Source organism: Labrus mixtus, chromosome 23, assembly GCF_963584025.1.
Source record: "Labrus mixtus chromosome 23, fLabMix1.1, whole genome shotgun sequence".
Lineage (NCBI taxonomy): Eukaryota > Metazoa > Chordata > Actinopteri > Labriformes > Labridae > Labrus > Labrus mixtus.
The window spans coordinates 5,357,386-5,384,918 of NC_083634.1; the positions used below are offsets into that span (position 1 = coordinate 5,357,386).

Here is a 27,533-nt window from a genome sequence, read left to right on the forward strand (position 1 = left end):
GCACCACACCTCAGTTTGTCCACCTTCAATGTTTGAAAGAGGAAACCCGAAATCCACAGAGCAGAGAATTATATATTTAACAGACGCAGTGTGGACAGCCAGCGTGCCATCATGCACGATGTGACTCGTTAAACGTATGACGCTCGCGTGCTGTCAGGACACGGTGTGATGGATTTAAACTACAAGATACCAAATTGGGGCTTCACGGCGGTGCGGCGGTCATAGCGCTGTTCAACCAACGATCCCAACAAGATGTGAACAGAAACACACAAAGCACAAGTTCTACTGTGGAAGACTCTGTTCAGGACCCGATGAAAGAAAAAGGAGTCAGAGGAGGGTTATCAGTTTATCCCCGCTCGTTGTGTTGGTTTTTCTCCCTAACCCGACCAATCACACTCTCTCTTTACAGACTGACTGTTACAAGGGAAGGAAACACACCTCGGAACACATGTTACCCTGGCAACTGTCTGATATGGAAAGCTGAGTCATGAGAAACTGTCGACATTAGACGGTCAGGGATCAGAACACAGCGGGCATTTGTAGGAATAGAGGAGAAACACTGAGCAGAACTAAATGTTCCAAAACATGTTAACCTCCAGTTCTTGTGAAGGAACAAGGACCTGGTGGCTACCTGGGAAGTCCTCGTGCTGCTTCAAATCATATTCATTAGAAGTGTTTATTTCTCATCTGAACACTTCTCAAAGGAAACTTCACACTTTGTGCCGTAAACTCCGACGCCTCCAGTGCTGCTTCAAGGCCATTTCAGAGTTTACAGCAGACGGAGGAAGGAGTCAAAGGCCAAGGGGAGCATCCAAATATTCTGTTTCTGTTATTTGAAATCCATCCTTAGTTACTAACCACATATTCTCCTGGGAGCTCCTGAGCTCTCGTGTCTTGTAGGTTCCTCTGGATTGTTGGTGGGAACGGCCTGATGATATTATGGGGTAATATATTTAAAAAATGTGATGTATGGTATTAATGTTACATTTTTTATTAATACAGTAGATATAACATTTCCAAAATTCCCCAGCTTAACTTCTCATGGAAAGTTTCCGGAAATGTACTGGACATTTTCCACCCCTTTGCAACCCTAAGAGGAATACAAAGGAGAAATCCTTCCTGCACCCGATCCCATCTCCCCCTATCCCATTTTTCTTAACATTGAGTAAGGTCTTTTACCGGCTCTTTTGTAAAGCGCCTCGAGATAACACTTGTTATGCATTGGCCACTTTATAAATAATGATTGATTGATAAAAGCAGAGAGGTACAAAAGCCCTGAGGGTTGAGGGGTGTGAGGAGAAGGAGTGGAGAAAAAAGGGCCGGAGCAGACCGGAGATCTGAAGATGAATACTTTGAGTGTGTGAAGAAGCAGATTTCTGAATGAGGGGACAGAGGAAGGAAGGGAGCGAGTGTGTTTAATCAAAAGAAGGAGATAAAGTTAGTTATGTATGCAGAGAGAGGAGGCAGAGTGAGGAGTCAGCAAGGTGAGCACAGGAGCTTTCAAATTCATGCCGTTCCCCGTCTTCCAGTTTTCGCGCCTCCGTTCAAAAGACGCGTTCCTTCTGTTGCCTCAGACGGCAAACGCAGCGTCTCCATCACAACCTGTTTACTGTACGCTTCTTTCATGCTATGAGATATTTATAGAGCGTGTTCCCTATTTGTTGTAACCCCCCCCCCCCAACACACCCCCGTTCAGTGCTGTGTTCTTGCTTTACTTTTCTCGGCTCTCCAGGGAGTCGAGACGGAGAAGCGGAGCGAGCTGAAAGGCAGCGAAGCGAGACAAGTGTGTCCGTCTATCTTTTCTGTCCATCTGTCTGCGGAGAGGATCTCTGTATCTGCTGTCCTGCCCCGCTTCCTTCCTCTTCTGTACGCCTGTCAATCCAAAAGCCTTTCAGAAATCAATCAGCACACTAACACAGACACATGCCCCCCCCCCCCCCCTCATTATTGGGAGAATATCACCATGCTAATTGTGCGTTTTCTGTGCTTGGCTGCTTCCTCATGCAGCTGACAAACAGTGTCAAAGACCACAGAGATCTGCTTTACAGTAACATCTATTTTTGGCCCTCTCTCTCCCTCCCCCTCATCTGCACATGCAAATGTGTCAGCATAATGCCAGGCTCATTCAAATCAGAGCCGGGGGTTCAGGCTCACTATTGTTTCTCCTTTCTACAATATGCTCAGAGAAATGCACCACTGACACTAAAGCAGTTCAGGGAGCTGATATCTTTAAATCTGGGCCTTTATTTTTTTTTTTTACATATTTCAGGTTCTTTATTATATCTTCAAACAGTTTCAGTTTCCATTCAGGAAATAGTTTCAACTGGGTAACACGCTGTGATGGCTGCAACATTATCTCTCAGGGAATCGGGTGCAAACTCAAAATATTCATTTAACCTGGACGAACGATGTCCATCCCTGTAACGTTCCTGTGTTTTGTGATGTTTTCAGACATAATGGAAAACAATCTGAACCTGTCAGAAGCAAAAACTTTCAGTGGACAGACTTTGAATTAGGGCTGATATAAGCCTTCGCAATAAACACATCGCAAACGTCTGAGTTCTGCGCAATAAATAAACAGAACGCTCGCCTTTCTCACTCAGCGTGTGTACATAACACCTAAATCATGCTGGGCCGTTACGGTGGCTGGGAAGTGCAAAATTACAAAGTGTGTTACAAAATGCGAGACAAATTTACATTTTGGAAAATATTTTTACTTTTACTTTTATATCTTTGCTTTTTAGTGTGGACGATCTCTCGAACTTTTAAAGGACATCGATGAGACGGCAGGACCAGATATTCACTTCCGGGTCACTTCCTGCATTTGGTACATCCCCTTACTGTCAAGAATCTGTCGTTTGTAAATTTGTCTCAGCGCTTGGTAAAAGTGTTTCAAATCTTTTAATTTTGTTTTCTAAAATGTAAAAATATTTTTCAAAATGTAAATTTGTCTCAAGCTTTGCAAAAGTGTTTAACACTTTGTAATTTTGTTTTGCACTTCCTAGCCACCGTAGCCATGCTTTCACAATCAGATGAAGCTAAAGAGAGCTATGAGCCACCGTCAGATTCATGAGGGACATGTAGCAAGAAGAAGAACAGCAGATAGACGTAGAAACAGAGTGTGGTTTATATGCATGCTTTCGCACATCACATATTTTTCTCATATCATGCAGGCATACTTTGAGTCGTCTCTTAAGATTACATTGCAGCCGTGACGGCAAGCTCTTCAAACTTTTGCATCTACGACTCAGAACCTCCAAGGTTTTAAAATACCATGACTCCTCTTAAAGGTCAAAATAAACTCAATGTCTGACACCAGCCAAACATTATGAAACAGGAGAGAAGCATGAAGTACAGAAGAGGAGGTTTCTGTTCTAAAACATGTCCTGACCTCCTGCCAACCTGTCACACGTACTACATGAGTCTCTGCAGGTCTGTACCTGCTGCACCATCAGCAGCTGCTCAGATTACTGTTCAGAAAAATGCAAACAGCTGGGTGGGACTCCACAGTCCAAAAGCAACATTAGTGCACGAGTGTTCAAACAAACCTACAGGACGATAAGTGAGCACTGGAATCCTCCGAGGTTTAACAGATTAATGTTTCCACCTTAAGCCTTAAAGAACAAACCGCTCGTCCTCTAATGGAGCTCTGCAGGCTTTATGCTCTATTCTACATTTACAAGACTTAAACGCTCCTTTTATTTTCCCAGCCTTATGGTGGCAGATATGACCAGCGTTACACTGTGGGGACAGAACAAACTGTTCCCCGGTCTCTGTGTTAAACACACTGGTTATTATAGAGGGCAAACACATGACCTGCCTGTCAAACCCCGGGCACATATGGCTCTGTGAACATCCCCCGCTGGCGACCTTTATTTACCGCCACCCACACATCTCTCACTTTCATCCTTTTCACCTCCATCTTCATGCCTTTCTACTGTATTCCCGCGTCTGTCGTTTCAAGCTGCCGTCACCTCTTTTCTATCTCTGTCTCTCTCCAGGTAACAATCATCTCACAAATAACATTTAGAGATGTGCTCAAGCACGTTATCTCCACAAACAGCTTGCATGCTGCCGGAGCATCTTCAAGGTTTCCACTGTGAGAGTGCTGCAACACACATCATCCACCATGACACACTTTACAGTTTCTGCTGAATATCATCGTTTCTTATTTTTAAATGTGTCATATCCCTAGAATCTGTAGCCGATACCGATAGTAACTTGATATGCTAATATTGGCTGATATTATCGGCTGGCGGATTAATCGGTCTGGCTCTAATGGCGAGGGGTGTCATGCACCAAAGGGGGACCCAGCAGAACAAAGTTTGGGAACCACTTCTCTAGCTGCTTTTACTTCAGAACAGTTTAAACAATGATCTCCTTCAGAGGCCTACAAGAGGTCTGTCTTCAAAGGTTACCTGTATGGCCCTCTCATAAATAAAACGATCAATCCTGTCCACTTTACTGTTTTCAACGCGTGCGTTTATGTCCCCGTCAGAAAACAAAGAGACAACTTGAAACCAAACGATTGACAGATGAAAAGACAGGCCTTAACAATACAAACAAAACAGAGTACGAGTTTGTAATTTCACGCTCATTTTGATTTGATAAACTCTTCTTTGCCTCGATGCACCAGAACAGAAAGAACTCCAACCCAGACTGGATGACACGATGTCGGTTTACCAAAGCAGGCCGCCGGAGCCTCCAGGCTCAGTCTGAGCACTCACTGAGAAAATGAGATCTCATTTGGATTCTGGCAGATTAACAAGTTCAAACTGATCCCGATGAACCTGTTGTATCTAATACATCCTGATCTCTGATATCATGGAATCTAGTCCAGTGGCACATTTATTGCACCATTACGATACCACTGGTGGACCGAGACTCAAGCCACACGAGGGTTTGGCGAGCCTCTGATTGAAGACTTTTTACCAGACTGTGACAGAGTTTTTTTTTTTGTCGGTTAGAGTTTCTATTTGTTGGAAAAGTTGCAATTCGGAGAAGCAGATCCAAAGTATCTGCTTTAATGCTTTCATACGGATGGATGATTCTTTTACAGACATGAAATCATGAGATAAAAAGGGAATTGTTTGCAGCACTGGTCCCCTGCAGTAATAAATGTGTGCCACCCTAACCACCAGCAAGATCCACATCGTGTTTTATTTTGGAAAAACAATCCAACATGACTGGCTCGCCCTGCAGCAGCATTTCTAACCGAAGCATTCTTTGATCTCATTGTTTACAGAAAACAATTCCTCGTTCTAACAGAAACTACAAGTGACCATTCCGACTCCCTGAGGGACGCCTTTCTGCAGAAACAAAATTAAATTTTAATGACTCATGTAAACACACAAATGAACCAGATATTGTAGCGTCTATGTGGGCGCTGCGTCCGACTGCCCTTATTTGAATCCTCCCACATTTTATGTCCTCCCCTGACCCACCAATGATGGAAACTGAGGTCAAACGTCAGTAACATGTTTCCCAGCAGAATATCTCCATTCTTCACAATGAGGTTTTTGTTTTCCACTCTTATGTTCCAGTCTCTTTTCAACACGGCTCTGCAGTCACATTTCCAAAACCAGCATCTGTTGATTCCTCAGAGAAAAAGACAATTTATCTGTCTGTTTTCGAGCCGCAGCGCCTCCATGATTTAATCTTATTCACAGAATGGAAAATACTCAAATCACACCTAATCATGGTGAGCTTGTAGACTGAGTACTCCGAGTGAGGGCGTCAGGACTACTGTATGTTCAAGGACTTTGGTGGAAGGTTTTTAAAAAGCACATCCGAAAATGTTAAACCATCTCCCAACCGACTACAACACAAGCAAACCTTAGTGGAAAAAAAATCAGCTTGATTGCAACACTTTTTCTTTGTGTGTGAACTCAAATCAATGCAGATGGGAAAAGTTTGAGATTTAGCTTTGATACTTTGGCATTTAGTCAGATGAATCAATTCACCTTTTTCAAACACGTACAAATCTCAGGGACATTTTCAGAATGAGGTGAAGCGGAAATTTAAACCCTGACTCTGAAATAGAATGCCAATACAGATAATCGGCCAAACTTTAATTATCGGCCCCCGAAAAAACAGTCGGGCAGATCATCAGTCGATCCTGAATCCTGTGAGTGCTGCGCGGCCAGTGGTGCATGAACACTTTTCAACACTTTGCAGACTGTCCTGAAACCTTCCAGGAATATTCAGGAATGCATGTGTGAAACGATCTTCAGTCTGACATTCAGGATCCTTTAACCTCCGTTTTGGTCCCCACCAGCTCATATGTAGTGCGTAGTTCTGTAACTGCTTCGAAGCGCTCAACAGAGGTAGCAAAACTGGAAAACCGTCTGCTGCTTTTGACCCCCCATACACTGCATATGATCCACTGTTATATGATCCACTGTTATATGATCCACTGTTAGTGAAGTTAATCACTGATTAATTCACTTTTTAATCAACTTCTTTAACATTATGCTAACTCCTTGATTGTAGCATTTTCTTAACTCCTGCATCAAACATCACCTGAAGGAGCCCCGCCAGGAAACTGATATTTAATTACAATCATACTAGATTAATGAAGAACTCAATTAAACTAGAAAGGTCAGGAATATTCCACCCTGCAACTGTATCCCACCATTCAAAACAAACAGCCCTCAGTTAGCATTATCTGATTACAGATGTTTGACTTCTAGCTGTAGCTGTTTCGTCATGTCTGGGTGTCTCTCCGATAGTGAATTTCTTCTGACCTCTTTTCTTAGGTTTAACCCGAGTCAAAACCTTCATGACTTCATCTCAGCTAGCTGTATTTTCTCTCTCTTTTTGGTCAAGCCCCTTCTCTGATTGCCAAATAAAACATTTTGCTGAGGCAGACTGGAGCTCATCATCCATGATGTCATTTTCTCGTTCCACTTGTTTTTCCTCAGCAGAGCACACAGTCCGAATCTTGGACCAGTTTACCGTCCTGTATGAAGCAGTTTGTGGATGTTTGGTCATGTAAAAGAGGCTGTTAGTGCAGGAGATTTAAATTCACTCCTTACAGATCTCGAGCGTTCTCAACTCTAAACCGACTTCCCCCTGGTGTCTCGTTTATCCGATGGTCAGATAAAGATCTCGTGGTCTGACGCGCCACATGTTCCACCAATCTCTGCCATGAGCTCCGGAGGATGTGTTCTTCAGGTGTGAGTCACAGCCGGACAGGAAAAGTAAAGTTTGTTTAATGAGTCAACTTGTTGGTATGCGGTCTGTGCTGCATAGAGGTGACTCTGTTACCGACTTTCATCAAGTCTAACCTCAGTCTAGTCTTTGTCGCAGGCTTTAAATACACATCTGTGTATGAACTGGTAATAAAATGTTCTTACTTCTTGCAAAAAAAAACCCATAAAAGATTTTTGGTGTTTGAAATGAAACATGTTTTGATTTCAAACTCTTATCAAAAACAGACTCAAGTTAAAGAGGGGTTCTGGTATTCTAAACTCTCTGCCCTAATAGTTAAGGAGTATTTAACCATTTTCACCAAGCACTCCTGAAAATATCTCCAGATAAAGGCCGAGCGAAGAATTTGTGTGCAATCAGACATACGGCTCGTACTGAAAAAAATGAAGGGTTTATTCAGGAGTTATCTGCCAGTTTGAAAGTCCAAATGTTCAGTACATTGCTTCAGCCAGCAGCTGTTTAACAAGCTGAAACTGCTGCATGCAGAAAAGACAACTGATCAAAGTACGTCCTCTGAGAGTTCTTTCTTCTTTTCACTGACAGACTCAGATTGTTATTCTAAGCGTCTGTGTCTGCAAAAGGGTTCCTTTCTGTAATGTTGACACTTTTTTTTTTTTATTGACTTAAGTTGTTTTCCCTCGACCAGAAATATCTATAAGTCACCAGCCTCCATTGTCACAATGGCAGAAAGATTCAAGCTGCTGATGCTGCCAAGTTGAGAAGTTTTGATTTTCACGGTTTGAAGACGGTCAGTTATAAATGTTTGTGTGTGTGCAAACCAATATTTGTGTAACACGCATTAACACAATAAACGGACCCTTCAAGGCAGCGATGATCAGCAACACACATGTTCTACAGATGAGAAGAGACACCTTAAGGTTTGAGAGTTACATGTTTCTCTAAAACCTGCAAACAGTCAGTTCCACCCTCTTTCCAAAGCCGATCTCCACTGACAAAGACAGTAGTTGACCAATTTGATAACGAAAAACAAGTCTGTTTCCAATTTAACGCTGCCATGCAAATGTGGCCTTAATCTACAAAAGCAATTCCAAAACTTTTTGTTTTTTTGCATTTCAGTCATTTTTTACCCTGAAATTGTCCTGTAAGTCTTTAAGTCAAAAGTTTAATTAGCAACACTGTCCTCAAAGCACACACACACACACACACACACACACACACACACACACTGAAGAGCCATGTTCAGATGCCAAACTTGCATTAGATCATCACTGTAATCTATTTCAGTCAATGGGATTAAAGGGGAAAGTGATCACACTATCAGCCTCGGTGACGTGTGTGTGTGTGTTGCTGAGTGTGTGTAGAGCACATTCTATTTTCTATTCTGCAGGAACACGCTCCGTTCTGCAATGTGCATAACAACACATCGCTGCACTTAGAAAGCTTTATATTCATTTGTGCATTAATATTCAGCTTAAGTTTTGACCTTGATGTGGAAACTTGACCCGGGATGTTTGCAAAGCAGAAACATGGAAACATTTGGAGCACAGTGGACGATGTTAAGTGACGGTACAGAGTGATCTAAAACTTCTTCTCCCTCTGAACTCTCACCTGTGATTGGTCTAAAATCCCTCGTGCAGATCACTTTGACAGATGTATGACAGGGAGGAAACAAAAGCAGCGGAGAATATAATCCACAGATGGAGGAGGTGTGTGTGTGTGTGTGTGTGTGTGTGTGTGTGTGTGTGTGTGTGTGTGTGTGTGTGTGTGTGTGTGTGAGCACGAGACCCGGATTATAAATCCTAGATTTCACACAAGCACACAAAAAACACAAATCCAGCCTTGGCTTTGGACCTGTAGTCTCAGTGATGTAAAAGAAGGACACTTCTGCATCTTTGAATGTCTCATTTCACTTTAACAAACTCTCAGACAGCTCAGCTGACGAGTCCAAAGAAAGAAATATCCACCTTATGACGTCACACATTGACCTTTGTCACCGTTCACTTTGAGCTGTTTTATTTTCGATCCCTAACAAGCTGACTCAGGTTTTCTGGAACAACTTCACCAACTACCAAGGTGCATGGACAGTGAAGGGTTTGAAGAGGTCAAAAAGTTCCAACAGCCTTTGTAGTGTGAAGATCAACTTTATGACCTTTATTAGACCGACACGTTTCGGCTTGTAGCTTTAATCAGGGTCCTCCATTGTCCTCTGTCGGTCTAATAAAGTGAATAAAGTTCATCTAAATACTACAAGTGTTGCTGGAGCTTTTTGACCTCTTTTGACCTCCCCTGTGTGTGACACAGCCCTACTTCTTTTTTTTAAGATGTTTTTTTGGGTCCATTTTGGCCTTTATTGGATAGGACAGTTGAAGAGAGTTGGGAGGAGAGAGAGTGGGGGATGACATGCAGCAAAGAGCCGAGGCCGGATTCGAACCCACAGCTGCCACGATGAGGATTTCAGCTTCTACACATGGGGCTGCGACATAACCACCAGGCCACCTACTTCTAATGCTAAAAAAACAACAACGCTTTTGTGACGATGTAATGGATCAATATCTGTTTATGTTGATAGTGGTGAGAGAGAGAGCTGGCATCGATGGGCGAGCTACATTGACTTTTAATTAGAGAGAGAGAGAGCAGCACACTACGGTGTCTCTTTATGAGCTCATGTCAAGAGAAAAAGTCTGTTTGTGTTTTAAAGACAAAATACATACAATCCGTCCAGACATGGACATTCAGCTCTCATATGTTGTTGTTGTTTTTAGGATTTGTCAGTCTCAGGAAATGTTTTTAAAGAAGCGACTCTCTCACACTCAGCGTCAGTCACTGTAGGTGAGACAGACGAGGGAAAGGTGGACGTACATCCTCGAGAAGTGACCTGACATGTGACTGAGTCCCTGTCCTCCTCTCTCTCTCTGTGTCTCAGTAACAGAACCCTGTGTGCAGCACGACGCCTCCTGCTGCGTCTGAGCACGCCCGCACTAGTTTCACCAGCCCGGGTGGTGTAAAATGGCCTGATTTGATTGGTCAAGACTTCACATATGATAGCAGGATAATTATGATGTCATGACATCATACCGCCCTTAAGGTCCGCCCACAATGCCAGCCCCATTATGAACACAAAGGAGTTAAAGATTCCTTTGTTGACTGATGGAGCGACCTGTTTAAAACCATTAAAGTGAAGACAATTAAAAACAATGAGTATGTAGCAGGAGCGTAGTGACCATTTAGGAACAGGTTCCACTGAAGACCTCGTCCTTCATGTCCAAACAGGAAACAGCTTCAGTATGGGCGCTGACTCAGGAGTCGCTGTTGTGAGTCGTGTTAGACAGGCCGTGTATTCAAAGAACTTTGAGGACTTTACTGTCAGATCGACGGGTTTATTTTCACGCACGTCTTCAAACGCCTCTGTACGAGTTTTTCTTTGTCTCGTTTGTTCAACAGGTCGTCACCTGTGGCACCAATTTGCATTGAATGAGCGTCAACTTGAATCACGCACGCAGAGACAACAGAGAACAAAGTTACACTCACACACACACACACACACACACACACACACACACACACGTTTACATTTCTCCTCTCTCGTAGCTCATTGTGTCAGTTTATAGAACTGAGTCACCCTCAAGTGGAGGCGTTTAATCCGTGACACAACCCTAATTATCTTCCACTGCAGCTGCCGTGATTGTTGACGGGGGGAAAAAAAAGAATCAAGACTGTTTTAAAAGTCTGAATACGGGTACATTTCTGAATGATAAGTTAAAACCTCTGGAGGAAAGAGACACAGAAGGAGTTAAGAGAGCAGAATTGACTATAAAGGAAACACTGTTTGAGGTCGCTTTGAGTCGTTTTTAGGCTCAGAGTCACACCATCACTGTCGGTTGTCAGCAGGTACAGTAAGTCAACACAGACTTCCCCTCTCCCCAGCAACGTTTTCCAGCTCCTCCTGGGGGACTCTGAGGCGTTCCCAGGCCATATGGGATATATAATCCCTCCAGCGAGCTCTGGGTCTTTCCTGGGTCTCCTCCCAGTTGGGCTGGCCCAGAAAACCTCCAAAGGGAGGCGTCCAGGAGGATCCTAATCAGACACCTGAACCACCTCAACTGGCTCCTTTTGATAAGAAGGAGTAGCAGCGCTACTCCGAGCTTCTCACCCCTCTGACCTCTGAGGCTCAGACACCCTCCAGAGGAAACTCTGCTTATATCCACGATCATATTCTTTCAGTCACTACTCAAAGCTCATGAACACAGGTGAGGGTTGGAACAAAGATCGACAGGTAAATCGAGAGCTTTGCCTTCAGGCTCAGCACAATGGTTTTGTAAAACGCTCGCATTACTGCTGACGCTGAGCCAATCCGCATGTCAATCTCACGATCCATCCTTCCATCATTCACGAACAAGACCAGCAGATACTTAAACTCCTCCAGCTCCCAAAAAAAAAAACGTTTTTCTTTCCAACTGGAGTTGGAAAACGGCTACAAGCTTCAACTCCGTCGAACACTAAACTGTTCTGAACGGGAGCCTCCAGGCGACGTCTGTTGTCGTCTCTGAACTGAACAGATTACGAGACGTGATGATCCAAATGGCTCGTCACTCCTTCTGAACGAACTCTCTGGAGACACTCTGATAAACTAAAATGTTTGTTCTGCGTCCATGCGCCGGTCCCCTTTTGTGTGTTTTCATGTTTCCGAGCGAGCCAGAGGAATCCCTGAATGTCAGAGGAACCTCAGCGTGAGAAAACCTGCTGAGCCTGTGCAAAGTGACCATCTGTGAGGGAGGTTTCTCTTCTCGTCTCAAAGCTCAATATTTATGAGTGAAATGAAAACAAAGCCAAGAACGATCCAGAGCCAACTCTTAACGGACACTGAGGCTGGAAGCAAACACCAGAGCTGAAGCCAAAAACAGAGAGAGATACGGTATGTTTTAAACATGAAATCAGCCGCTTCCCTGCTTGAATTTAACTAAATTCATGATCCATGTTTCTGTTAGATATGGTTAGGATGAGTCAATATCAGGTCCAGTAGAAAACCTTACAAGACAGCGTTGACTTTTTGTCTTATCTGGCTTAAGTCGGCAGAATTTCAGCTTCTATCGCAGGTTTAAAAATATAGTCATAACCATTTCATGGGCTTCTGTTGCCTTAAAATAATGTTTACCTCATTCAAAATCTAAAATTCAAAGATCAATTTCATTCATTGGCTGACAAGAGAACGATCCCCTGAAACTGAATCATTTTTCTTTTTCCAAAAATGTTGGCGTTCAGATGAAAACATTTCGATAACACGCGATCTGTAGAATCTACTAAAAACGCTGTAGTACACATGCCAGACCAGTAGTTGGCAGTGTGACATTCTAATCTTCCTTCCACAGAGTGGTGAGGTGAAACCAAGCGGCATCCTCCGCTGTTGAAAAATGAAGCCGATGCTTGTGTCAGTGTAAAATCCTGCAGTTCCTCGAGTGTCCACTAGAGGCTGGCTGCAGAAGCACAGGAAGTCACATACACACCCATTCTAAAAAGCAGGAAATAACATGTTTACAGCCTAGTTCAAAAAACAAACCGTTACGGTTTGTCAGGAGGCTTAAACCAAAAGAACAGCACCTAATGTAACCCTGACCTGATGGAGATGCTCAGTGAAAAGTCAGGTGATCAGCTGAGTTATAAATCGTCCTAAAGGAGACGGGAGCATCAGTGCCAAATATCACGGCACACAACATCTGTTCCAAATTCAAAAAGTAATTTAACGAATTAAAGTCAAGAGTTTTAACACTAATTTAAAAAATGTCAACCTGTTAGGAGCACTAGAGGAAATCAACAGGTAACTAAATGTCAAAGTATCCAAAACTTAGCGAGACATTTAATCTGGAACAAAGTGATGAAACATCAAGAGAGGATTAATGACGTAAAGATATCTGTCACCTATTTTCCTCCTCTTCAACCAGTTTAAATAAGTCTCTGAGCTCCCCAAATCATGTGTGTGAAGTTTCTTGTTCTAAATCCACTCTGCTCCTGTATTTGATCATGTCTATAAACCCCTCTATTTCAGCCCTGCTCAGAACAGGCTGTTTCTGTGTCTGTACCTTTAAATATGTAAATGAGCTGTGTCTGACCACGCCCCCTCTCTGGAAGGGCTTGGGTGTCTTGGGCTTTCTCACTCCATGTTCTATTGTAAGGCAGACTCAGAGGGCAGAACAAACACCTAGCTGTGGGAGTGTCACCCACCTGGGGGAGGGGTTACTGCCCTTTGTGATGTCATGAAGGGAAAATCTCCAAACGGCCTGTTTGAGGACACATTTTCTGAAAAGTGGAGCAGGCAAAAGACGGCAACGATGGACTTTTCTCATCATTGGGGGGTTTGTCCCTGGATGGATGTCACTGTGCGGCCCGACCTGAGCCCTAATGATGTATTTAAAAACAAAGCCCTGCCCGGCCCTAGCTGGAGGTTGGCCTCTCGACCTCTATCGCGCATTTTTCTCATATCATGCAAGCCTATTAGAAAAGGTGTGTTACTCCAACAGTCTGGTTTCAATCCCTCTGAGATAACTCCAGCAAACTGATGACACAATCATTATTTACTACAGCAGAAACCCCCTGACACTGTTTAAACAACATGAGGTTAGAGTGAGAAAAAAGGCTCTGTGGACGTTATTAACTCTCAGCATGTGTGAGGTCGTTCAAACGCTGAGTTGTAATGCTCTCATTAAATCCTCTTAATGTGGCACAGTGTGTTTAACACATTTAACAAGGAGCCTTCATCAAGTGCTCAAGTTTTTATTGTTATGGTTCGACCAAACAGAAAACATAAATATGATGATTAATCTAGAAGAGCATCGTTCAGGTGGTGCACATAAATAAATCAGAGATTAAATATATCCTAAATGTCTCTCTGAGTCATGACTGTCTAACAAAGATGTTAACTTTGGTATCAGTTTATCAGTTAATGCCATTAATAATTCACTGAAGTTCAAATTAACATTAACATTGTCTGTCGGGGTTGTCACCATGACAAGAAGAACCTGTTTTATATTTCAAGGGCAGATCCATTGAGGAAGCTCCCATGATGCACCTGCTCGTAGACAGAACATGAATCCAGGGAGACGAGGGAGGGTGTCGAGAAGAGGTCATGGTCATGTACATACACTCACACCTTCTCTCTGCATAAACAAGTGCTGAACACAAAGATCAGAGCCAGGAAGAATAACGCCCTCCCTCCGCTGCTTCATAACAAGTGAAGAGGACGGACAGAGAGGAAGGTAGAGGAGCACCAGGGAGTCTGACCTCCCGCTCTCAGGATGGGTTTATTAAGTCGGAGGAGAGCACCGCTGTCTCCAGATTGTCTGACAGACAAAGAGGCTCTAATTAAAGCAGCCAGCCCGTCCCTCAAGTGCTCGCCCTACTTGGCTAAATGAGGATTTAGAGTAAAGCCCAGAGGGGATACTCCACTTTATCGCCGTGTCTCAAAGAGATGGGAGGAGACGCCACCTGAGGGGACGACACAGATGAAAGGCGAAAGTGATGAGCGTCTGAGAGTGAAAGGTGTTCAGACCAAAAGTGAAGGGAATATTTGTCCTGCAATCACAACTCATTTAAGTCTTAGTTGGTTAGACACAAACCCTCCTGGCTTCACGACGGCGTGCACACGGCTCGGTGTATTTCGGCACCTTCTACAGGAAATGTCTGGATTAGCTTTTTACAGCGACTTCCAGCTCCTCATGCTAACCAGTACCCAGTTTGATGACCTGTTGAGCAGAGTTTGTGCCTGTATACCTCCGACATCACACTCATCACACATGAAATGTTGAGATGTATGCACAGCAGTTTCAGGCTCAAACAAAGTTATTGTACTGCGCTTTGTTTGCAAAAAATTTGGCTGCAGGAATAACTACATCATGATGTATATTTAGAATAAATATGAGTCGATGCTCGCCTCACAGCGAGGAGGAAAACGACATTCTGCTGTATCAATATTCTGTTCCATCCCACATTTAGGTCGTTTTATTACCAAGTATGTAAAAAGAAAACAGAGCCCGGCTTTATAAACACAAGAATAACCCTCAGAAAGACTTACACACAAACCACTTTTAATTCAAAGTTTCCGCAATTTCCTTCAAACAAGCTCTCGAGCTGAGTCGAATCGACAGACAGGGAAAGTGTCCCCCTTCTTTCCTTTCCTTTCTTCCTCATCAAACAAAAGGCTTGACTGCAAAGAGGCAGACACTAATCCACAGAAATCCTCGCAGCGTTATTATTCCAGCAGAAAGGACACAATGCAGCTTATCAGTATTGATGAGGGGCCTCCTGTGGGCTTTGATTGAGCGCCTGATAGCAGACAAATCAGCTTAACATCCTCGGCTGTATCTCATCATCAGACTGTCCATACCTGCCTCCTGCAGCCTCTCGGCCCAGCTTTACAGACACACTCTGAAGGATCGGATCTAAAATAAGAGAGTCAATAACATATAGGAGGAGTGGTATGCTGTATTTCCTCACACTTTTCATCTGATGACCTGTGCAGCGTGTGTTTATCGTTCCATGCATATTTCATTCTCCCTGGCTTATCTCATTTCAGGTACCTTCCTCCTCTTCAGCGTGAACACAGTCAGTCTGAGCTGCAGTGGAAATAACATTCATTGAAAACGAAAGGACTAGAGTGATAAGTCTTTTTTCCTGCCAGTTGATTGATGAGGAAATTAGGCGGGCAGAGATGGAAAGAAAAGAAAAGAAAAAAAGAAACGTCTGCCAGAGAAGCGGGGAGTCCTCTGCTCCCGCTGACGGTTGCTCTCTAACGCGGCAGCCTGATTTCTGTGTTTCATGCTCCCTCGCATCGCTCTAATGAGATATTTTTAGCCTGCCGCGAGCAGCTGTGCATCGCTTACAAGAAGAGGGAGTCTGGACGGATTCAAAACAGATACACAATCACTAACTGTCACGGCATCAGTGCTAAGATGGCAGGAAGTTCAACGCCCCAAGAGTTTCTTTTTGAAGTGTTCGATTAGGCTCAAAGCAGCTCTGGAGCTTTTTGTCTTTCCTGACTCAATCACAGTGGATTCAACACTCTCGTGCTTTACTCTCATTTGAAGACACACATAAAAAAATAACAAGAAAACAAGAAAACTCCATCTGTTCTCCCCTCAGAGCAGACGGGGAACAAGAGAGGTTTTCAGCAGAGAGTCTCAGTTTTCAGTGCAGAAATGTTGACAGCTTTCCGCTTAGTTGAACATACGGTTATGTCGTCAACGACAGGAAATAGAAGGGCTGGCTTTCAAATATTTATACTTGTAGATGTTATTGCGAAACAACCTCGCACTGAAGCACGTCTGATACATTATCTGCCCGATATTCTCAGCCAATCAGGGTCCAGGGCTGACATGGGCTCCCCAGGTGCAACAAAAAAAGTCAGTAAACACACACAACACTTTTCCAGGTGCTGAGTCGTAAAACAAAAACAAACAGACATGATGCACAAAGACTCACAACACTATGGCTCCAAAATATATACTTATTCATGCATATAGCAAATAAATGAGTACATCTTTTGCCTGCTCCACTTTTCAGAAAATGTGTCCTCAAACAGGCCGTTTGGAGATTTTCCCTTCATGACATCACAAAGGGCAGTAACCCCTCCCCCAGGTGGGTGACACTCCCACAGCTAGGTGTTTGTTCTGCCCTCTGAGTCTGCCTTCTCACCGTAAACAATAGGAAAAGAGGATTTTCTGGCACAAACTTCACCAACTGACAAGGTGCATGAAGAGTGAAAGGCTTAGAAGAGGTCAAAATGCTCCAGCAACACTTGAAGTAAGAAGATCAACTTTATCAACAATTTAGACCTTAAACAATAGGACATGGAGCGAGAAAGATGATCAAACACAGGATCAGAGTGGATTTAGAACAAGAAACTTCACACACATGTTTTGAGGAGCTCTGAGACATATTGAAACTGGTTGAAGAGGAGGAGGATATGTGACCTTTAAAGCAAAAAATCCTTGAACAGTAAGTGTTCCTTCTTAGAAGAATGATTCATAACCCTGACATCCCTTTAGGTAGGCTGTAAAATCTTGTTTTATGCATGGTGGGATTTCTTAATGAATAATTGCATGAGGCTAAAATGTTGTAAAATATTAAGTGCAGTCAGGCCGCAGTCCTTGAAGGGAGTAATTAGGATCAGAGGACACTTGAGGCTTGAGAGAGACAGACCACTTAAACGATGACAGAGACGCGAGGACGATCTCTGAGGGAGTTTTCTGAGTCATCTCATCAGCTCGCCGGTCACACAAGAAGACACAGGCCATGTGGGTCAGAAAGGACCGGAGGCTGAGCTGTGATACAAAGAGGGAACACTCACAGATACCATTTAGAGTCTACACATAGACACACACACACATACATACATACATACATACACACACACACACACACACACACGAGAACACAAAAGCACACATGCACATTATTTCTCCCTAGATCCCTCTCTTTCCTCTCTGGTCTTAGCAGGGCGCTGTGTAAATGGCGTGCTGAGCCCCTGACATTAGCCGCTAAGCCAACCGCTGGCACCACACACACACACACACACTCCGATGGCGAGCTCTTATTAGGCACACTCCAGGCATGTGTGTGTTTACAGAGGACTATGGCAGAAAGTATTTAGGTACTGCTCGGGCTTATCCATGTTGATAAACTGTTCGTTTTCACTATCGAGAACAAGACAGACGCCTGAAACAACAAGAAGCAAGTGAAGCAAAATCTGTCTGCTCACTATCTTACATGAAGGCAGGATATCGGGAGGGGCTGCCAGCCAAGCTGCAAACAAACCTTCCTAACTAACCTTGTGCCCTGCACTAAATTTTAAATATAGCATTACTAATTTAACAATCAGAGTTTATCCAAAGTATTTCTGCAGACATCAGAAGAGGCTGCAAGCTGAGCTGCTGCGTGCTCTTTTCTAACATCTTGTTTTTTCATGTTAGGATTCCTTCAGTATTACTCATTCTTCATGAGCTGAATTATCTGCAGAGGCAAACACAGACCCAGTGATTTAACCCAGTCATGTTTCTTTAATGCTCCTCTGTGCGCCGTGTTGATGCTAACTTTATCTCAGCTTGTGGCTCTCTCCACATTCAAATTCTTCTGCCAGTGAAAAAGTCTCGAAAACAACCAGGATCTTAAAAATGATACCGACATGTCATGAAACGTAAAGGTAGTTTACAGGAGATGTTTTCCTGAAGAGCATTAAAGCTTACAACTGCAGACTGACTATATGTTTTGTTTGACATCAGCCATCTGGAAACAGGATTTTTATAGAATTGATGTCAAACCTCTGGAGAACATTGAACAGATAACTCTCCTGAGGTAAGACGTGATGTAAAAAGAACGACTTGGAAGTGGCAGCAGAGTCCTCTGTACGACGCTATAATAAGAATATTTGTCTTTCTATCAATGCTACGTGTAGTTGAATATATTACATACTGGAGAACAGGAAACATAATGCAGCAGGTTCATTAGAGCACGGAGATGGTAGAGGTGGCGTGCAGACAGTCTATGGTCGTGCAGCGATCACAGGGAATAAACGTCACCACCCCCTCCCACTCGCTCCAGGTGAATTCTCCTGATTATATCCTGCTGCGTTCTCACATCAGCTCACTCTGACTTTCTGCAGAATAAATACGAGGAGGCTGGAGGAGAAACTCCGGGTGAAGTGTGAGTGAAAAACGGGTCTGTTTGCGTTCACACATACAGCTCACCTGGAAAACTTCAGGACTTTTGTGCAGGTGTGAACAAGGATCATGTGGACTTTTGCATCAAAACACTGCAAAGAGTACAAAAGTGTGTTCTGTGTAAGGCTGGGTTGGTTTGTTTGTTATCATCACTATCCCATATTCAGATGGTTTGATTGCCAGGCTGTAGGTACAGCTGACTGAGTCTGAAATCATCTGCAGGTTTAAGAGGTCAGGTCATCAACTCTGCCACCGGCTTACAGCTGACTTTAAAAACACTTTGCTCCAGCATGTTGAGCCACAGTTTGGTTAAGTTTTCAACTGAATTAAGAGAACATACAGCGCTCAAAAAAAGCCTTCTTCAAACCAAAAACATGACACGATTGTTCATTGTTTGGCTAAATGTGTGTAAGCCGAGTGATTCACAAACACTGACATCATCATGCTGTGGCACAATTAACATCAGCGAGACTGTAACATACTTCAACGCCTAAAGACTATATTTAGCCCTCCATCTCTTTTGTTTCCATGGGAATGAAGAGTTCACAGTGAGCGGCCGGGGCCTCGGGTATTTTCCAGAAGCCGAAAAAGAGAAAAAAAAACCCGACAGAACGGGCCTGTCTCTTGAACCATAGCGGGCTTTTCCACAGCATGGTGGGTTTGTCAAGTGATCATTTCCACTCGGCCGAGTCCAAGCATCACTGGGTCTGTGTTCAACCGCTGCCCTAGTTTCACTCCATGCATACGAGGCCGGTGCTGTCAGAACACAGCAGCTCTCGGCCCACGACATCGACATCTGGATAATGTTTGACATGCTCTGTACTCGCACAAGTCGTTGTTTTAAAGGAAATGTTTTGATAAGTCATTGAAACGGCATTTAAAGTTTACATGCAAAAAATAAAAGTTGTTATATGTTCGAAAGCCAATCTGGGAAGATATCCGCTTTTTCGTCTAGTAAAATGATGTAAGACACAAATCAAGATTTTTCTGAGCACAAACAGATGACATGTTTCCTCTAATAAAAGGTCCAATCTGTCCTATCTGACTGAAATGATAAAGTGATCTTACTATATGATCATTAAGGAAACATGTTGAAGTGCTGGCTTCTCTAACAACAATGCAGCAGCCAGTATGTCCTCCTTCTAACTTTAGATTCTGCTCCTGAATGCTCTGGATTTGTTTGGACCAGAGAAGGTAGACGGTTTTAAGACAACCCCCACACGACCGTTTTGGACGCCCCTCGGTTTACCAGATATGAGAGCAGTTATCAGGTCAACAGGTGTTGCAGCGATGGAAGCGGGCAAGAGAAGTGGTTCAGATAGAAGTGATTGTACCCGACCTAAAAAGCCTCTGCATGTTTCTAATAAGCTCCACGAGCAGAAACGTGCTCAAACTAGGATCAATATTGGAGATGCTTTTGAAAAATGGAGAGAGGTTAGAACACAGAAAGGTTTACAGACCGATGCAGAGCTGGATAAACACTGAAGCTTCAGTGTCCACCACATGGTGACCTGTGAGAGCATGGACTCTAGAGAGGAAGGGGGAGACAGCTCTCTTTGATGTTTTTGAATTTTGTCTGCAGTACCCATTTTAAACACTAGGGGTCAGAGTTACATATTGCTCCTTTAATTATACCAAATCATTTGAAACGTACTGCAAAGTTCACCACCAAATCCTGGTTAGTTCAGCAACACAGTTGTACTCATGTCTAACTTTTAGTAGCTAAGTTCCCAGCTAAACAAAATGTGCATCTCATTGGATCTTACTTTATCTAGTTAACCGTTTCTTCTTTCTCCCCTTCTCAGGTGTTGCAAACTAGCATCCCCTCTAAACACTTTGATACGTGCACTGGATGGCGGTTTTCCGTTTGTCTATGTATATTGTATCTTTCCCTAAAAATTAAACCATAAGAAAATATTGATTTATAATCAATAGCCCACTTTCCACATACCCCCGTGTGCAGGCGTGACCTCATTATTAGCTTTCATTAAAAATTATTCAGACTGCAAACTGAGAGTACATGCCGTCACAAACACTTCCTGCTGTTGTATTTTAATGTTCAGCTGTAGTACAGTCACGTCGACGTTCCCGTCAGCACACACTCAGTGTTTGGAGTGAAGCCACATGAAACGTCTCCGATGGGATGAAGCTTCCTGTTTAGGATTCTCCTCACGCAGCAGCAGCAGAGCTGGCTGTGACTCCGGGGTTTCCCCTCCGTTGAACGTGACCTTCAGTTCAGCCCGCCTGCTTTCATATCATCAGCCGCTGTGACAGCACACTGCACCACTGTATCTGTGAGCCTGCAGGCACGACCAGTCTGCACAGCTGTCACATGAAAACACTGTAAACCTCGTCGCATGTCTGTACCCTGTTTTGGAGTGACAGTGACGCTTTTTGATTTTGACCACTAATTGTGAGCTCAGTCGTGACCACGTGGTTAACCAGTTGAAGGTGGTGACCACACAGCTGCGAGGTCAGAGTAGTAACAACTTTTAGCAAAATCATGCTAACACTTTAGAGCTTTCACACCTGCACAAAAGTCCTGAAAAAAGTTTTCTGAGTGAGCGTCATGTGTGAACACAAACAGCTGAATGTTTCTCTCTGCACGCCACCTCTATCATCTCCGTGCTCTAATCAACCTGCTGCATTATGTTTCCTGTTCTCCAGTATGTTCTTCTCCACTCTTTAGTTCACACTGAGATTCTGTTCATTGATATAAAGATAAATATTGTCATGTCTTACCCCAGGAGACCCCCTAACCCCCCTCCCTCAAGGACAGTCTCCCAGTGTGATGTGCATGTGTGAACAAACCAGAACAGGAAGATTTCAGGGGCAGACATCTGTGAAAACGGCTTTCTGATGATACGTTGAAAAATGAACAAATAAAATGAAATAAATTTGGGAAAGAAAGTGTCAGAAAACGGTGCTTATAATCCGTCATTGAAGAAGAAACTCCACTTTCCTGTGATCAGTAGATTTGGTGTCGATGTACAGTTTGGGTTCGACCATTTTAACCTTTATTTGATCTTCCAAATAAGTTTGTCTGTCTTGTTGGTTTGGTTAAAACGAATTGGAGTGTGTTACCAAACCTGAGTTTAAACCTTGGATGGAACTAAATTAATTTGATCATTTAAGGACTGTTGGCCAAAAGTATGAAAGTAGGACACAACAAGCCGGTGTGTGTGTGTGTGTGTGTGTGTGTGTCTTTATTTCAAAGGTACCTTTGTAGCCTAGAAAACAAAAAAACATTCCAGGGAAACCTTGACTAACAAAGCATCAATAAAACTTTGTTTCTTGCTTACTTAAAAGTTGTCTTTCAGTTCTCACACACACACACACACACACACACACACACACACACACACACAACCTCTGCTTCATCTCATGTTTCCATTTCACCCTCATTTTCTCCTTCAGGTGAGAGCGGCTCGCTCTGCGGAGGCATTCAGCCAGAGCAATCCCAGTGTGGAATCAATCATGGACTCCCCTCTCTAAACATCTGCCCTCTTCCCTCTCTCTCTCTCTCTCTTTCATCGCTCACCTCTGCAGGAACAGCAACAATAATTACACCCTGAAACCATCAGCCTTCTCTTTCAAGCGTCCACATGAGGACCGGCCATGAAAAGGTACATAAGATGAATGTTCGTCTTCTCTTTTTTTTAAAGTTTAATCTGTGCTGCTGTGAGGAAAGCCCCCGCTTCCCCCATGAGATGCCAACATCTGTCACCGTCGCTGTGTGCCTTTTCAAGCCAATCTCCTTCTGTTTTTTAGTTCTTTTTTTTGTGCGTCATGCACTCTGGCGTCAGCCCGTTAGTGTTTCATGCGAGGATCGATCAGGGGCACGACGTCGAGGCGGGGGCCGGCGCTGCACAGATAATGATGGAGCGAATAAAAACAGGCACAGAGAGGATGATGAAAAGAATGTGTGCGCTCGCTTGGTGATTAAATGCACACACGAAAAAAGAAAAAGAAAAAAAAAAGAATGTCAACACTGCGAGCGCGTTGCCTTCACTGACTCGTGTTTGAATGTATAAGACAGCGCTGTGAGTCACGTACAGCTCATCGTGAGTGTGAGGCTGCGGGTTCATGAGTCACAAAAAGGAGCTGCTGGCCTCCTTCATGTTGGTGCCACTTTGACGGAGAAGACTTCCACAAATGGAAAGTGAAAGTGAACTTAAACCTGCGGCTGAACGTGACCCACTGCTGCAGGCGTGAGCGTGATGTACAGTCCAAGAGAGGAAGTCGGGTTAAATAAGGAACATCTTTATGAATCTCAGATCCTGTCCCAGTGTGACCTGCTGCCCTCGTCCTCTAAAGAGTTACCAAAGCAGCATGTGGATGTGTGTTAGTGAGGTTAAAGGTCACGGTATAGGAGCGTGGGGACTCACCTCTGGCAGACAGCTTCTTGGTGTTGATTATTTTGGCGGCGTATTCCTGCCCCGTGGAGATCTTCATGCAGCGTCTCACCACAGAGAAAGCTCCCCTGCAGAACAGTTAACACATTTGTTTGGCAAGATTTTCCAACATATGCAGCAGGCAGCAGCACATAAATCATGAAGTCTTTGAGTGGTAATAAAAGAGTCACTCCTCAAACAAGCAGGCTTGTAATCACACTAAACGTATGAATCATCGTCCATTAGTGGCACATTACCGCTGCTGTACGACCATAATGCTGAGGACTACACAGTCTGTTACCGTGCTCGCTGGGTCAGATTACAGGATCAGAGAGACGTGAACTCGTGCTGGGACTTGACCGACAGACGGTGGTACCCGATCAATCATCACGACCAACGTGATGGCGTAAAAAGGAAGAGGGGCGGGCCTAGACCACACCCGGAAAGAAGACTGTAAACAAAACAAAACAACTGTGGTTTGCGGAGCTCGACAAACTGTTTTCCTCCGTCTCATATTTCCGTCTTCATCGTTCTTTTTTCGCTTTGCCATTTTGTTTCTTAACGCTCGTGACTTCTGCGGGTCTCTGTGCTGTGTAAAAGGCGGGGGGGGGGGGGGGGGGGGGGGGGGTTCTGTCGGGAGGTTGTGAGGCGTCCGAGATGAGGTGTTGATTGTCGTTCACTATGACACACTACACGGAATAAAACGATCGATATTTCAAGGTTTTTTTTTTGGTTTTTTTAAGATTTGTTTTTGGGGCTTTTTGTGCTTTCAATGGAGAGATAGGACAGTGGATAGAGTCGTAAATCAGGGAGAGAGAGAGTGGGGAATGACATGCGGGAAAGGAGCCACAGGTGGGATTCGAACCTGGGCCGCCCGCTTGGAGGACCACAGCCTCCATAAAAGGGGCAAAGTACAAAACGATGAAGACTTCCTCGAGCATGCAGCTGCAGAAACAAGGCTGTAATGGCTGCCATAAAAACCTGCTGACAGAACAATCCAAAGTCATATTGTGTGACACAAAGACAGAAAGACTACGCCATCAAGGCAGTCGTAGATCACAGTCTGTAGATATTAATGGACAAAGCCCGAGTGACGTCACCCGTCTGTTCCTGCAGGGGGCGCTGGAGTCCCATCAGTGGCGGTCTCCGTGCTGGAAATGCTGTCTCAGTCTAACTTTCAGTCAACCTAACGACAGGCTGAGAGCTGGAGCTGAGGCGGGTTTTAAACCTCCTGACAAACCGTTACACCGCGCCCACCTGTCAATCAGGTCAGCTACGTGTTATCAAAACATGTACCCCCGTACAGTGTGCGCCGATCGAGACATGAGCTAATCAGACCTATTTGTTTTTTTGAACCAGGCTGTAAACATGTTAATTTCTGCAGTAAAAACAGACTTTTTAGAATGGGTGTGTATGTGACTTCCTGTGCTTCTGCAGCCAGCCTCTAGTGGACACTTGATGAACTGCAGGATTTTGCACTTCAGCATCAGCTTCATTTTTCAACACTGGAGGTTGCCGCTTGTGGTAGATTAGTCTCCATGATCTTAAATTGCTGTTTTTGTGAATAAAGTGTGGTGGCTTTAAAGAGTGATGAAACGTTGCTCATTAACTTACAGTGTTATCTCTGCAGGGATCCTTTCTGTGATTTGGTCAGACGAATAACATACAGATCACGTTACCAAACTCACAGGGGATGAGATTTACTTTACAAAAAAGGTTAAACGTTAGACACACAGTGGTCGGGGTATCCCTCTCCATAGAATGCAAACAATTCACCCACACATCCTTCACTGAAGGGTTCACTTAAAATAGCCTCTCACTCTAAAAATATGCAGCTCAAACATCAAGTGTCCAGATAATGACAAACACACAGTGACAATACAAGAGGTGTCATGGAGGTCTACATTCTTTAAACCTTCAGGTCTCTGCATCAATTAGGTTAGCTACCTGGTACGCAAACGTAGAAACCAGCTTTCTTTGGGAACATTCCTGAAGACAGAGTGTTGCAATGAATGATATCAGTGAAGGAGTTGAATCAATGTGATTAATGACTTGTCCTAAGGTTCCTATCTGGGCAAAGTACAAGTCCATTGATTTATTCCCCGCAATCGTTTGCTATCTGATAAGTTTGTGATTGATATTTATTCAAACCAGCAACAATGTGAAGACAGAAGCCAGGCAAAAAAAAAAGCTGAATGTGGAGTGAATTCATGGGTATAAACAGAAAACCCATTTTAGCAGAGTGTCAGAGTCTGCACCGAGCATAAGTCTTACACAGAATGGGAGGAGTAAAATAGTTGTAAATGTGAATGAGGAGTGAACTACTGAGGAATTTTAACCCTTTGCCTATTTCAAAAAGGGAGTAAACTTGTTCAAACACATCCCACATTAATGATATTTAGTTGCTAATAGACATCATGTTGCCAGAGTGAAGTCTGAGAGGGGTTTCCCCACTTATCTGTGCAGCTTAATGACACTCACACCAAGTTCCACACAGATAATCTCTTCTTTTGATTGCCTGGCACGTAGTCAGATGAATATGCTACCCGGAGCATCAATGATGACATGTGACAGTTTTACACGCCATACTTAAATATTCGGCATGCCTTCCGATGCACATAACGGTGTTTCCTTTAAAAGTGACACATTTTATGATGAGAAGCCTACATCAGGCATATTCGTCCTTTAAAATATCCCCAAATCACAGTTAAAGCCACACAGGTAAGAGAGGTTCTCCTGCTGACACTGACACCTGACACTATCACCAAATTCCACGCACATTTCGGCTTGTTTTTACATGTCTGTCATCTAGCAGGAGCATGAATTACGACTGTAACAAAATACATGTTCGACTCAACTATTCGGCATGTTTTCCAATTGTCTCAGCAATTTTTTATTTAAAATATTCAACTTTTTTTTTAGCAGGAGGTAATACATTATCTTCCAAACATCTCTCCAGCTGATTTTATAAAGACGCTTCTGCGCAGCAAACCAAATTCCATTCACATTTTGTCTTCTTTTCACTTGCCTGACTTGTATCCTTGGATACATGCCACCAAAAGCAGAATTTACAACTACCAACAAATGATCGTGTGCATGTTAAACCTTCGGCATGGTTTCCAAGGAATTGAGTCGTATTTATTTGAATGTATTCAACTTAATTTGGAGGCAATCTCTCCTGCAGAATAGACGCTATGGGCGTTAACGCGCGGGGAGTGGCGATTCAAAAAGTTAAGACAAAACGAAGCAGGATTTGAAGACTTTAATAACGTCACTTAATCGTTTTTTACGCCCTTGCTGTTCGTTGAGAATCGAGCTTCGAGGACATTGAAAGATTTCTGAGTGAGAAGTCGCGCGACGCTCTGCCCACGCGCGCAAGGTATGAACAGGTAGGCGGAGGTCGCTCGCGCCTCGCGGAGTTCCCTACGCTGGATCTACTCAGTGATAGTGAAAACACTTTCCCTGACTTATTACTGGTTAAAGGTTTAAAACATGACGGTCACTTACTTCCCCAGCTCCTCGTACAGCTGGTACTCATCGGTAAACCTCGTGCAGGTCGTTGAAGCCATGTTCAGGTGAGCGTGGAGACTTGGGAAACAGGAAAGCCTTTAATATTCTCCACAAATCCTTCCCTTGCTCTTCTGCGTGTCCCAAAGTGTCACTTGTGGGAAAAAAATAAAATGAAAAGCGCAGTGATAAGTGATTGAATGATGACTCCTCCTGGTTGCAGATCCCGGGTTTCCTCCTGGACTTGACAGGGACGTCGCGACCTGCTGTTGAGTGTTGCTCTCTGTACTGACACTTTGGATTATTTGACCGCCGTCAAGTCAGAGTTGACATGCGACACCGCACATCCGGCGCCGAAACTTCAAAATAAAAATCCAATTAACTCTTAACTTCTCAAATGAGACTCAGTGTTTTAGTTGAAATTAAACGTTTAACATCTTTATTTCTTTGTGTCATTATGAGACAACAAACATTACACTGCTGTCAGAGGCGCTGGCCCCTAAGGACTGACAAACTTTAAAGCACTGCAGCCACCCAAAATGTGCAAATTGTGTAATGACAGCGGGAGCAATTTGGGGTTAAGTGTCTTGCCCAAGGACACATCAGACATGTTGCTGCAGGAGCTGGGGATCGAACCCTCGACCTTCAGATTGAGAGACGACCGACTCTACCAACGGCCACAGGTTTTGGTTGAAATTGTCATTAGGTCCTGAGAGAAATGAATAATTCATGTGCTCTGAAAAAGGAACAAAGA

At 43.7% G+C, this 27,533-nt stretch overlaps 1 protein-coding gene across 30 annotated transcripts in view; it reads right to left on the minus strand.

The window, feature by feature from the left end:
• camk2d1 (calcium/calmodulin-dependent protein kinase (CaM kinase) II delta 1) overlaps positions 1-27,078 on the minus strand; it is an 80,177-nt gene extending 53,099 nt beyond the window's left edge. For 25 of the 30 annotated variants that reach the window (XM_061031403.1, XM_061031398.1, XM_061031400.1 and 22 more), the window contains exons 1-2: positions 26,780-27,078; positions 23,267-23,361 (exon numbers count right to left, since the gene is read on the minus strand). In XM_061031403.1, the coding sequence (XP_060887386.1) occupies positions 23,267-23,361; positions 26,780-26,841 (157 nt within the window). In that variant the 5' untranslated portion in view covers positions 26,842-27,078. The remainder of the gene's footprint in view (positions 1-23,266; positions 23,362-26,779) is intronic. The other 5 variants (XM_061031408.1, XM_061031404.1, XM_061031409.1 and 2 more) reach the window with 1 other exon arrangement.
• Positions 27,079-27,533: the final 455 nt, after the last annotated feature.